Source organism: Ruditapes philippinarum, unplaced genomic scaffold, assembly GCF_026571515.1.
Source record: "Ruditapes philippinarum isolate M1 unplaced genomic scaffold, ASM2657151v2 ctg1660_1_1_1_1, whole genome shotgun sequence".
Taxonomy (NCBI): Eukaryota; Metazoa; Mollusca; class Bivalvia; order Venerida; family Veneridae; genus Ruditapes; species Ruditapes philippinarum.
In genome coordinates, this window is record NW_026863554.1 from 29,727 (window position 1) to 44,716 (window position 14,990).

Below are 14,990 nucleotides of genomic sequence, written 5' to 3' on the forward strand. Positions count from 1 at the left end.
ATTAGTAGAGTGAAGAGAGATATTTAATTGTTACTGCCTGCATCCATCGTTTCTTTCAGAACCTGGTTACGGCCGCAAGAATTTCACAATTCAATTTATAATTTTATTTTTATGGTAGTGGTACATGAAAGCTACTGTCTGGACTACTTAGCACAGATTTAAGCAGAACTTTATAATTATGCATGAAAACAATGTTTAATTGTGAAACATCCACAGATGTGTTCTAAAGGCTGTGATCACAGAAGTGAGAACCTTCAATAACACTTTCCATTCATTCTAAGAACAGCGGCATATAGCCCACAGTTTTTGTCTTAATTGAGCATACAACAGGCACTTAATAAAATAACATTTTGAAAGGAGGAGCAAAGAATATGAAGACTGGGTATCGTAGACGATTTGAAAGGCATGCAACATATCATAAGGGTGATTAAACTGCATGAATACTGGAACCACCCAACTAGCAGGAAGTTTAATTCATTAAGATAATATATTTTTGAGCCTTTGAGAAACATATAAGTAAAGCATATATTAGCTGCAATCATAGGTAAACATACTAATATTTATTGTCAGAAATAGTTTTTATTTAAAACATTTATTTGGTATGGCCAATATGACCAGTGATGTGTCGGTGTTCTGCTAACTCCAACATTTCAAACAGAACTGAAACACAGACAATTTGTGGTGAATAGCCTCCTGTGAAACCTATATAACTGACGTCTATATATATCTTATAATTTTGCATGCGTGTCACTGTGTACTCTACTGGTCGGAGACCATCAACCGGACACTTTTGGAACATTTTTCCGTACAGATATCATAATTTTTAACCTAGAGACCAAAAAATTTGACACAGTTCAGCTAGGTTCTTCTCCTAACAAACAAACTAGTTTGTTTATTTCTGATTGTATTGACACTTATATCTGAGGCTCGACAAGGAGGGTATCAAATTTACCTAAATTGTCTACACTACAGTACCATGTGCCCGGACAGATATGTACATGATGTGATTTAATTCAGATAAAAGCTTGGGTGTTTTGGTTTTTGATTTGTAACATGATATACAATATGTCAGCAACAAATGCTGAAGTTTTGGATATTCTATTATTCACTCTGCAAATGATTATAGCTGGTATATGAGGTCAGGCATTGCTTTCTTGACCCCCGAATTTCAACGTCAACATTCTTGAAATAGACATTAAAATATTACCATTTACGGAGGTTGAAATAATTTTATTTACTTAATTTTAAAAGAAACATGCACTTATTGTTGATAAAAAAGTGACTGACAACCACTGAACAAAGAAAATACTAAATTAAGCATTTTCGGGACCGTCCGGGTTTGGTGGTTGTCCGGTTTTGGTGGTCCCCAACCAGTAGCGTTGAAAGATGTCAATCATTGATAACAACAATTTTTAGTGTGCGACAGACTATTTCTCGCAATCCGTACAAAAGTTAGAAATTTACTGTCACACCGCCCGGTCAAAATGGCGGAAGCAAGTGGAGAAAACAGTGAATTTGAGCCTTCTGTTCGAAATATCATAGACCAGACATCTTTAAAATGGGTATTTGTTGGTGGAAAAGGAGGAGTTGGAAAAACTACTTCAAGGTTTGTTCATATTTGTCAAAAATCAACAGTAACATCCCTCAAGTAACTTGATTTGTGTTGAAAATTTAACATTTGATATTTTGACAGAAATCACACGTCAGCATAGTCAGATATTCTATCTTGAGATTTGGTTTGTTTAAACTGTGCTTTGTCATTCTATACATTTATATACATTGATTAAACTAAATTAAATAAAAGGTTGAATTTACATTATTTGAAAAAGAATATTGAAGTGTTGAAATATTTAGTGTAACTGTTCAAAACTTCGACAAAGGATAAAATTATAGAATTAAGCAACATATGTATGTGATTTTAACATATTTTATTGCCAAAAATAAGACATATACATACATGTCATGTAGACAGTTACAATACAATGACATGACATATTTGGCAAAAGGGTTGACCCACAAGTTCTCTCAACATTAGCAACGGGTCTTCCCTATGTATGTGATTGATGTCTGAACATATTCTGACTTGTTCCAAGTACTTGTGCATTAACACGGGTTTTCCAGTTGAATAATGTTTGTATGAATTATGGCCCTTGAGTGAAAAAGGCATTTTGGCCTGTTAATGATTTTTGTGTTGCCTGCTTGACAGTCAAAGGGGGTTGTAACGGTGCCAGTTCTCTATATTAGGGTCAGTTGTGACCAAAACTAGGTTCAGCCCCCCAAAAAAACATGTGACAACCCTTATATATACAGAAAAGGGTTCCAAACTATGGAACCCTAATCTATACATAAAGGTTGTCATATGTTTTTTGGTCTGGACCTAGTTTTGGTCACAACTGACCCTAATATATAGAGTCCATGAACCATAACCTTTGTTCACAGTAGTCCAATATATCTGATGTTACGGGCTTGTAAAAGTTTGTCTGTCAAGCTTCTCAGTAGCTGATACATGCTACAAAGTTACAATGACTATATTAAGGGTCACTTCTATGTCTTCTGTCCATCAGTCACAAAACTAAAATGGAATTCTTGAAAAATTACAGGATTGATCAATACCTCAATTACTTGCATATAATAAAATTTAAATACTTGCATATAATAAAATTTAAATGGATTTTCCAGTTTATTTTTGGCTGAGTTATAGCAGAAAACAAAAATGTTTTGGCCTGTTTATGGTTTTTGTATTCCCTGCTACACAGTCCTAGCTTCAAAGCTACAAAGTAGCCGAGACACATGTGTATAAGGAACAAACAGAAACTGATCAATCACCCATTTATACAACTGCTCAGTTTTGGCCTGAACATATTTATAAATTCAAACTTATTATGCAACTAGTCACACATTATTAGAAACCTATTATGAAGTGTTTGAGGTATAAACTGTATTATTTGTTTAATATTTTTAAATTCTCTTACAGTTGCAGTCTGGCAGTTCTGCTATCAAAAGTTCGGGAAACTGTCCTCATCATATCCACAGATCCAGCACACAATATTTCTGATGCCTTCAATCAAAAATTTTCAAAAGTTCCCACACTTGTTAAGGGGTTTAAGAACCTCTATGCAATGGTAGGTAATTTTTACAACTAGGTTGCAGTTATATGTCAAGGGAACATACCATTTTTTCTGGGTTTTTTGTTTGTTTTTTGGTTTTTTTGTTTGTACTAAAGCCCAATGGACTGAATAGAAAAAAGGGAGAGTTAAATTTAGATAACAGCATAATAGTTTCACCATGAATAAAAAAAATCCATGTTATTGTTAAAAGAAGATTCAGATGCCAAATTATTCATATAATTCTTTCTATATTTTAAAAAAGAAAAAAAATGATATTATTGAACTGTTTTGTTTTACAGGAAATTGATCCAAACCTTGGTGTTTCAGAGCTTCCAGATGAATACTTTGAGCAAGGTAAATACTATTTTTATCTAATTTTAGTCAGCTATTCTCAGTCTTATGTCAATACGCTGTTCTTATAACACTTATGACAAACACAAAGTCAAACACACAATTAAAACATCCCATTGAGAATTTTTACATTATTAAATAGGAGATAGATAGCTTAATAGATAAAAATATTCAGACTGGAAGAAATTTTCTTTTTTCTTTTCAATGTTTTATATTCCAATGTTTTATTTACATTACTTTTAAAGACAGCTCTGTTCTGATCTGCCTATAGATTCTATTGTGTTGCCAGCTGTAGTTACACCATATAGGGATCACTTTTCTCTTGTCTGTTACAAAACTGGTCTGGATTCCTCAAAAATAACTGGTGCGATTTCATCCAAACTCTACAGGAATAACCAGTACCAAGTTTAGTTGTGCATATCTCATACATTTTCCTGGGAATATTTTAGATAATTTTTTAAAGTTTTGTCCAGTATAGTTCTCTTAAATTACTAATTTAATGCAATTTGAGTGAAACTTTTCAGGATTGTTCAGTACTTCAAGTTCTCGCCAATTTTTAATGAGTTTTCTGGTTGTATGATTTTTGACTGAGATATGGCCCTTGAATAAAAAGGGTTTTGGTCTGTTTAAGATTTTCATGTCTCCTGCTACACAGAAGCTGCAACATGCTACAAAGTAGCCACAACTTATAGGAAACAAACTGTCCATTCCCCCTCAATTCAACTGCTTAATTGGCTGTTATCAGACGACTTATGTGTTCACTGATCGCTCCTGTTTTAAATTGCATTATAGCAATAAAAATAAGTTTTTGATTATGCAATCATCTTCACATATCAAAATAAGCATAGTTAAAATTTATTTCACTTGATTTTATAAAGTGTCAATAAAGACTATGATGTTGATGTAAACTGTCTCCCCTGGGCTTTTAATAATGTGTATATTTATTAACCAGGTAAAGGAAGTGATGTTATAAAACCACAAATTATATCTGTAGATAAATAGGATAGCCTCTGGCATAAAAAAAATATTTATTATTATTTTTGATGAAAAAATCAATGATAGAGTGAAATAAACAGGAAGAGATAATCATACAAATGTATCTATTTTCACAAGGCTTTTTTAAACCATTTACAAGTCATGAAAATGCAATTCAAACACTTGATATTAAGTCTTTTTCAAATGTAGCTTCAAATACTGTAATAGTATATGTAGGAATTCAGATTGTTATAATAAAGTTATATTGGTTGATAACAGAATTTATTTTGTTATTTTCTACTGTCAAACTCTGAGAATAGTCAAGCACACTGTCCTACTCACATCTATTGTTCTTTTTTGTTGTTCTTTATTATATGCTTTAATTGCAGTGTCAAAATGCAAAACTTCTTTTCAGATTATTATACAATTTTTTTAAGTGTTGCTTTTTTTTCATTTTTAGACATGATGAGTATGGGTAAACAAGTTGCTACAGAACTTCTTGGTGCCTTCCCAGGTATAGATGAAGCCATGAGCTTTGCTGAAGTTATGAAGTAAGTTTATATCAGCAATTTATCATGCTGTATTATGATATAGAAATAGAAACATATTAAGAGTTTAAGAAATGCACTGGTTTTCTTTTTTGGGTCATTTTATAAAGATTTATACAGAATGTTGATATATTTACTCAGATGACTGCTCATACCTGATATAATGCTAGGAAAGGTACAATGGATCTGCCTCCACTAGTGAAGTTTAATAACTCAATATGACCGTAACAGTGCCAGTATGACTTAAAGATGAACCAAAACAATTAACATCAATTGAGTTTATCCTTTAACATTGATGTATATTTTGAAATAGGAATATTGTTAGAATTATATTGCATATGTAGTAATAATATTGAAAAAGTTTAAGAAATTAATTTATTCAGGGTGTTTGTCATTGTTTGATACAAATATGCAACTGATGTACAAGATATATTTAATTAAATTGTTACTGTTTCAGACTAGTCAAGAGTATGAACTTTTCTGTGGTAGTGTTTGACACCGCACCAACAGGTCACACTTTACGACTTCTGTCATTTCCTACAGTCGCTGAGAAAGGTCTCGGTAAATTATTGAGACTCAAGAATCAAGTGGGACCAGTAATTTCACAGGTAATGATAATTAATTGTCAATACTTTACATATTCTGAAAAGAAATAATAGTCTTATTGAAAACATAACAATTCATTACAGAACATAGAAAATCTGTTTTATAAAAGGAAATATTATGGCTGTTTTTGTAGTAGATATCTGATTGTTTAGTAAATTTGATAAGATTTTGTTAAGAGTAAAGTGCTATGCCAATTTGCCAGATGATGTGAACATGTATTGTAGAAATAATTATAACAATTTGCATTTGTTGTTCATTTTTGTGAGTACTTTATTATTAAAATCGTCAATAAGCTGTTCAAATATCAAAGTAAATTAAATAAAAATTGAAAATGTCCTTTTGCCTATTGTTCCTTATTTAATGGAGTGTATCTCAATTTCAATATGCAGTATATATATATATATAGAAATAAATGTGATACATGGATAATTTTTGAAAATAGTCATCTATATGCGATATATATAGTAATCAGTGTAATATAAATGGATAAACTTTGAAAATAGTCATTTATAAATGAGGCAAAGCTATATTCATTCTTGGCAGATTGTCTTTCCCCTTGTAGAACAAATTTAGAATTACAAAAGTAATAAATATGTATACTCTAAATCTGTATTTTTGGTGCTACTCTGTTACCGACATACTGTCAGTATTTTGTCATACAAAATATGACTTATTAAATTCATCAATGAAATTCAATGCAGACAAATAATAACATGAAGTACTATGATAATAATGCGTCCCATGCTATATATGTATTACAGATGGCAGGAATGATGGGAATGCAGGACATGAATGCAGAGGATATGTCAGGGAAGTTAGATGATATGATGGCTACTATAAGACAAGTTAATGAACAATTTAAGAATGCTGTAAGTACTTTCATAGTATTCCATGCTACATTGTATTTCTTTAGTTTAAGAATAGAACAATTTGAAATGAGTGGAACAAGTGTGTGAACAAAAATGCCACATAATTATTGATAACACATGCATATTGCTGCTACATGTGAATTTAGATCAAACTACCCCCTCATGAAAATTATTAAGTGCACAAATGAAGTGATTAAAACCAGCCTTACACACTGATTATCCACAGAATTTAGTTACATACAAAAAATTGCCTTTACTCAGTTTAAAATGCAAAAAAGAATGGTATAAATTTTTATTTATTTACAGAAAGCATGTTTACAGTATAATTGTTTTTATTATTATCCCACGCCGAAAGGCGGTGGGGGATATAGAAATAGTCTTTGTCTGTCCGTCCATCCGTCCGTCCATCCGAGCAATCATTTTGGGTTTAGGGGCTGTATAACAGTAAAGAGAACAAAAGAGAACAATAGGTTCATTCCGTAATCAAAGGGTTTAGGGGCTAGTAGCCCTTAAGAAAACAAAGAAAAGAACAAAGAAAATAGCCCCTAAAGCCAAAATGTTGAAACGTCCGTCCGTCCTTCTGTCCGACATTTTTGTCCGGTGCATATCTCAAAAAGTATTTGAGGTATCAACTTGAAATTTCATAGGTGGATAGACCTCATTGAGGAGGATTGTAGTGCACAAGAAAGATAACTCTACCCTGCCTAATTTTTGAGTTATTACCCTTTGTTATTTTTCAAAATTAATTTTTGTCCAGAGCATAACTCAAAAAGCCTTTGCGATATCAACATGAAACTTCATAGTTGGATAGATCTCACTCAGGAGGAGGTGTGCAGTGCACAAGAATGACAACTCTACCTTTCATAATTTTTGAGTTATTGTCCTTTGTTATTTTTCATACTTAATTTTTCACCTGAGTGGAGCATAACTCAAAAAGTGTTTGAGATGTCAACATGAAATGTCATAGGTGGTTAGATCTTATTGAGGAGGAATGCTGTGTGCAAGAATGATAACTCTTCCCTATATAATTTTTGAGCCAAAGCCCTTTGTTCTTTTTCATACTATTTTGTCAAAAAGTGTTTGAGGTATCAACTTGAAACTTCATAGGTGGATAGACCTCATTGAGGAGGAGTGCAGTGCACAAGATTGATAACTCTACCCTGCATAATGTTTGAGTTACTGCCCTTTGTTATTTTTCAAAATTAATTTTTGTCCAGAGCATAACTCAAAAAGCCTTTGAGATATTAACATGAAACTTCATAGTTGGATAGATCTCACTCAGGAGGTGTGCAGTACACAAGAATGACAACTCTGCCTTTCATAATTTTTGAGTTATTGCTCTTTGTTATTTTCAGCCATCAGTATTCACATAGGTTTCAAATCTGTAATCACTTCAGCCATCAGTTTTCATTATCAAAAGACCTCTTAAAATTGAATTATTCTGCTCTACTACATATACATTATTCCAATGAGCAAACACATTCGGCGAGGGATGGCCATGTTAACATGGCTCTAGTTTACTATTAGAATTGTTGACCATTTACTTACATACAAAAAATTGCTTTTACTCAGTTTAAAATGCAAAAAAGAATGGTATAAATTTTTATTTATTTACAGAAAGCATGTTTACAGTATAGTTGTTTTTATTATTTACTATTAGAATTGTTGACCATTATATACATGTTCCTTCTGTGGACTTTCTGCCAAAGTGGTAATTAGTTCCAAGTAGTCATTAACACAGTTTGATCATATGAGCCGTGTCACGACAAAATCAACATAATGGGTTTGCGACCAGCATGGATCCAGACCAGCCTGCGCATTCGCGCAGTCTGATCAGGATCCATGCTGTTCGCTATCAGTTTCTCCACTTGTTATAGGGTTTGTAAGCGAACAGCATGGATCCTGATCAGACTGCGCGGATGCGCAGGCTGGTCTGGATCCATGTTGGTCGCAAACCCATTATGTTTGTTTTGTCGTGACGCGGCTCATATGTTATTACAAAATTTAATGATCATTGCTATTTATAAATTTCAAAATAGCCAGCAGTAAATTGGTTTGTGATTTTAAAGCAGTGTTATTCACTATGCCTCGGTAAAAGTAGCTAGCAGTAAATACTGCAGTATCTTGTGACGTAGCCCAGCCACATGGGCTTATCAAGAGCACTGAATAATGAAACATTTCTCTAATTTACAGGATCAGACAACATTTGTATGTGTTTGTATAGCAGAGTTTCTATCATTGTATGAAACAGAAAGACTTGTTCAACAACTAATGCAGTTTGGTATAGACACTCATAATATTGTAGTTAACCAGTTACATTTCCTTGCCAAGGGAGACAAACCATGTAAACTGTGTGCATCCAGGCATCGTATTCAGGCAAAATATCTTGATCAAGTAGGTCTTTTAGAATTTGTTTAAATACATGAAATACATACTTAATTGTACATTAACATGAGTAACATTCTCTTACTTAATAATACATTTATTTACCCTTCAGATACACAAAGAATTGTTGAGTTTTATAGCAATAAATGAAAAACGAATTATCATTTCTTAATTAAAGCTAGACTTTATAACCTAAGAGACACAAAAAGAATTGTATGACAGTAAATAAAAATCATCTTTTAAGCTCTATGAATTCAGTTTAGCTTTACTTTTTGTTTTAATAAAAATGATGCAATGAAATCAAATTTGTAGCAAAGAGTAAAAAAAAATATAAATAAATGCAGAATATTTACGTTTTTAATGATAAGTAATTTGTATTTTTTCTGATAAAATTACTGGCATTTATTAATGTAATAGCATTTTATTGTATCTATTTAAATAACATTACATTGTACTATCTATTTTTAACATTCTATAAATAAATTTATACATTCCATTTATAACTTTTTACTTTTATAAATAGATTTTGGTTTTCTATCAATAGATTGCCGACCTGTATGAAGATTTCCATGTGACAAAGTTGCCTTTGCAAGAAGATGAAGTCCGAGGAGTTGAAAAAATAAAAGAATTTTCCGAGCATCTTCTGAAACCTTATAATCCCGACGAGACATGATGTTGGTTGTGATAACATAATGTTTAGCATTACTGGAGTTTTATTTTGTGTATTAAATTATTATTTTATAGTAAATTGCTTCAGATACCATCCTGAAAATAATCATGGCTATATGAATGGCATTAGTTTGTAATTTGTGGCCTAGAAAAAATTCTCTTTAGCTGACTATTGAAAGAATAGTGGGGCTATTCTATTAACAATTTCTCATTTGATTTCAAGTTTCATACATGTGTGTTCTAAGCTTAAGAAGGGTCCATTTGCCCTTTCAGGCAATGACAGTACGGACCTCATGGTTCGTACTTTTTTTCAGGGTTGTATTTGTAGGTCTGTAAGCAAGACCCATAACTCTAGCATGGAATTTTACTAAATTATTTCCTATTGTGAATATCTTGTTGTTCAAGCTCTCTGTCCTATGTTAGGACATTTGTATTGTACAGTATTTACAACAATTTGTACTGTAAACCATTAAAATTAAGCATTTATCTATAAGCCTATTATAAAATTCTTCTGTTTTGACAATGTTCTAAATTTTATGATCATATTTATGAAATTAAATAATTATTAAATTTTGTATTAATTTATTGTTTGTATCTGTTTGAAAACTATGATGTTTTCATACCATGGTAAATGCATGTGGAAAATTTATGGTTTAAGTTTAAAATGTATTTATTTATGTATGGAAATCCCCCAAACTAAAATGAACTATTCCTTAATTTAAAGAGGGCAAGTCCATTACACAAGTACAGTAGGGGAATGATAGGACTTTATTTACAATATGTGTTCAGTTATGTAAAAATGTTCATGAACATGCCCCTTTATGATGTTTTCTTGATATATTGTAGATTGTATTTTTAGCAAACAAGTGTGAAGAGATTTATTTTAGCATATGTTGAAAGCTTCAAGATTTTTTTGGATCTTTCTATCATGATCTTCCTAGAACTAACTAGTGGTGATGTCAGATCAAATAATGTTATGTTACTTTAAACATTTATTTATGGTCAGTTGTAAAAAAAAAAAACTCATGTAATTAAAATAAATCACTTTATACTCTTATTTCTTAGAACAAACCAGTACTGATGTCATTTATGAAATCTTGGTGTAACGAAAGTAATGCTCGAATCCATGATTCCTAGGTTGAGAGGTAGATACCTGAGCCATTTGGCCATTGTGCCCCTTAAGAAGCATTAAATTAGACTCAATTTAGTTTAGTTATGAAAACAAACTGTTGTACTACAAAACCATTTAATATATGTTAAATTTTTATCATACATTTATAGAAATATTCATTTTTTCTTTGTTACAATTTCATGTTTTAGGTAAAAATTAAATTCTTTTAATGTGTAAAGTGCTGAAAATTATTCGTAAATATTTTATTTTTTCAGTAAAATGAAATTATGTACATGAGCTATTGCATTGTGTATAATTCAGTAGTTGATTGGTTTTTATTGACCAAAAGGTTGTTTTCTTTGAAGATATAATAATAAAGTTGATAAACAATATCTTTGTTTTCTGTTATCATTATGTTATAATAACCTTTGAACAATATCTTGCTTCTTGTAAAACGTACATTGTACATTTGAATTTTTTAGCATAAGCTATAAAATGAATTGGAATATGTTTGGTGTAGAGGGTAGCATTCAGAATGACAGATTTTTCTGTGACTCATATTTGCAATGTAGTTACATTAACCTTTATTTGCATTATAGACACCCGGAGTTGCAAGACCCTTGAAAGGATTTTGTGGAGTTAAGTTTAAGTTTTTACTATACACATACATGTATAAGGAAAATCAGACCCCCCTAGCGGGGCCAATTTAACACTGGGGCTTTTATTTGAACAAATTTGGTGGACACTTACTAGAAGATGTTTCATGCCAAATATTTAAGCTCTAGCTCTTTCGGTTTTTTAAAAGAAGATTTTTTAAGTTTTTACAATATACATGTAAGGAAAATCAATGACCCCCGGGGCGGGCCAAAATTGACCCCAGGGCTTTTATTTGAACAACCTTGATAGACACTCACTAGATGTTTTGTGCCAAATATCTTAGCTCTACATCTGGGTTTTTTAAAAGAAGATATTTTAAGTTTTTTCTTTTGGTTGCCATGGCAACCAGAGTTCTGCCTGGAATTAAATTCTTTGAACAATTTTTAAAGGTGACCACCAATGGACCATTCCTGTGAAGTTTTGATGAAATTTGCTTAGTGGTTTATGAGGAGATGTCATTTAAAGTAAAAGTTTACGGACAACTGATGAACGGACACCGGACGAAAAGTGATAACAAAAGCTCACCTTTGTGACAGGTGAGCTTAAAGCAATAATGAAAATTTTCAAAGGGCAACAAGTCTAAAAATATCCAAGAGTCATAGTTCTTGGGCACTACATTGCTTAATGTAACTACATTTGAAGTGATAGGTTTTTTAACTATAACAGTTTTAAGTGAAAGTGTGAAGAACTGTTATGCCGAATGGAAATCAATGACCAAGAAGGATAATAAAACTCCCAACATCATGGCATGGCAAGAACTTTTTGCAGACCCATTGCTAAACAACTTCAAGTAACTGAGGTTTACTTTTGAAAACAGAATAGGGGTAATGCTGTATTTTCGGGATGGGCGTTATAGTTTTGACCCCGTTACAATGTGGTTTTGAGACGTAGGAACCCAACATAAGCACATTAATGGGATTGCAGTGTAGAATGAATAATGAAGAAACATCTGCTGTGTAATAAATATATTTGGTCTAATCATTTTTGTGTATAACAATACAAAAACATGTCGCAACAACTTAAACACATATGGTTTAAGATATATACAATGTCAAACACACATAATACATGATCATATCTACAACACATCTACTAACAAGGTATGTGGCACTTCATCGTTGTAAAGATTTAGATACAGAGAAGCTATATTATAATATACAGTCAAACCTTGTCACGAAAACCCTTTAGTTGAAAAAGAGAAAAATGGTGGTCTTTTTTGAAAAAAAAGGTCTTTCAAAGCAAGTAAAATTGTTTAATAGGTGGGATTTGTAAATAAAATTGCACATCAAAGTATAAGCGTTAGATATGTGACATAATGAACAAATCAATTGTAACATTGGCCTCCAGCGTCCTCTAACACGCCAAAAGGTTTGGTAGATAGCAGGGGCAATGACTTGTGTTTTACATTCCAGCTGTCCAATCACTTAATCATTGCAAGGTAAATGTTATAGCTAAAGCGGTGAGAGGGATGGGTGTTTCTCATTTGAGCCGTATCATGACAAAACCAACATAATGGGTTTGCGACCAGCATGGATCCAGACCAGCCTGCGCATCCGCGCAGTCTGAACAGGATCCATGCTGTTCGCTATCAGTTTCTCTACTTGTTATAGGGGTTATAAGTGAACAGCATGGATCCTGATCAGACTGCGCGGATGCGCAGGCTGGTCTGGATCCATGCTGGTCGCAAACCCACTATGTTGGTTTTGTCGTGTCACGGCTCATTTGATTGTTCCCTTAAGGTAAAGATTATACAAGAGCTTTCCTTGTCCAAAATCTTTTTTATATTATCAGGGTTTGGGGGCTAATGTTACAAATGACATGTGTATACAACACAAAGGTTAGACTGTATATTGTACTAAAATTTTACAGAGACAATGTAAGTTTAGGACATATTTATCCTGTATAAATGTAACAAAGTAAAATGAACAAATATAGCATGGTAACATGTAATTATCTACCAGACTAATATGAACACATGTAACACTCAAGTTTTTAAAAAAAAATTCAATGAGACACAAGCTGGTAAATGGATTCTACATTACTATTTGCCACTATACATATATTATTTGCAATTGTACAATACTGTTTGGGAGTTGACATTATTTTTTGGGAGTTTACATTATTATACAAGATTGTACAATACTGTTTGGGAGTTGACATTATTATTTGGGAGTTTACATTATTATACAAGATTGTACAATACTGTTTTGGGAGTTGACATTACTATTTGGGAGTTTACATTATTATACAAGATTGCACAATACTGTTTACATTACTAATTTGGAGTGTACATTACTATTTGGGAGTTTACATTATTATACAATATTGTACAATACTATCTGGGAGTTAACATTACTGTTGGACAGTTAACATAACTATTACTACATTTTAGTATATAGCCTAATTAGAAATTGAATTCTAAACTACAATCAGAGAGTTAACATAGCTATTTCTGATTCAATACTTTTACAATACCTTTTAGAATTCATTATTAATATTTGGACAGCAGAAGGAATGGTTCAGTTTTAAGCAGAAAGTCCTAGACAAAACATTATGCCATGTTTTCAAGCAAAAGTGCAACTTTACAGGATATCTTGCATGTATGAAAAATAATTTAAACTTTCTTATAATAATTTCTTGTTTTTCTGAATTTTAAGCCAATTTTATCACATTTTTTAACCTGGTATTCCTGTATATCTAACCAGTAATGTTACCAATTTCTCCACGAGTGAGACTACTAACACCACATGATATGTGAATCAGCGATGAGAGACAAATAACCACTAGATTCAATGTCATTGGTACTTCTTTAAAACAACGTAAACAAAAATATTTTAAACATATTAAAAGCTACATACCAGTACTAAATATTAAAAAGAAATGAAAAGAGTACTGATACTAACTTGATTTTGAACATGTCAATTTGTAACAACTAAGAAATATTAAAAAAAATAATAGGAACACAGTAATATAACATAATGATGTGAACAAAAAATAAAATGTTTCAAACACCATCTTAGCATTAATCAAAACTCCCCCCAACATCAACAATCCCCCCAAATGGCCCCTTTCTTTTTCAAAGTTACAAACAAATATGACTTTAAAGTTTACCAAACCTTAGAAAGCCACTTCCTCACATTTCTGAAATAAAATTTTCCTTTCTCTGATATTGATATACATGTAATAAGTTTTTACTTTACTGAGACTAGATTTACTTAAAAGAAATTTTTGTAATAGGTAACATGATACTGAAATAGCTTTTTTTCATCTTTGTCCAAGATAATAATGATAAATAACATTGCATTCTTTAATGAAATATTGTTTATACCTGGTATAATTGCAGTTTACTCTCTAAAAATTGACAGATTGTGGCAATATTAAAGTGACAAGTAGATTTTTTTTCTTAAATATTGATTAAATACGGAAACAGTGACCACTCGTTTTTTCTTTAATATTAATTTTACATTATCATGGAAACAAAACGTTTTGTTTTTGTAAAACATTGCAAATTCTGCACAGAAATGAAAATGGCTATACCTTGATGCTTAATGTCAATCCTTATCAAGCTTTTCTAGAATTTGTCTGAAGTATTTTTTTCTCCCATAAATTGTCACAATCATGATTTAGCATCATATACATTATATACATGCATGTAATTTTTCAATATGAAATGAATTGTAAGAACATGTCAACAAATAAAAAATCATCTGAC

At 31.7% G+C, this 14,990-nt stretch overlaps 1 protein-coding gene across 1 annotated transcript; it reads left to right on the top strand.

Annotated features, from left to right (window-relative positions):
• Window positions 1-1,451: 1,451 nt before the first annotated feature.
• LOC132722484 (ATPase ASNA1 homolog) lies at window positions 1,452-11,013 on the top strand. Its single transcript, XM_060706989.1, has 8 exons — window positions 1,452-1,606; window positions 2,975-3,122; window positions 3,407-3,461; window positions 4,894-4,984; window positions 5,439-5,589; window positions 6,349-6,456; window positions 8,650-8,850; window positions 9,386-11,013. The coding sequence occupies exons 1-8, from the start codon at window positions 1,485-1,487 to the stop codon at window positions 9,512-9,514; spliced, it is 1,005 nt and encodes a 334-aa protein (XP_060562972.1). The 5' UTR covers window positions 1,452-1,484; the 3' UTR covers window positions 9,515-11,013.
• Window positions 11,014-14,990: the final 3,977 nt, after the last annotated feature.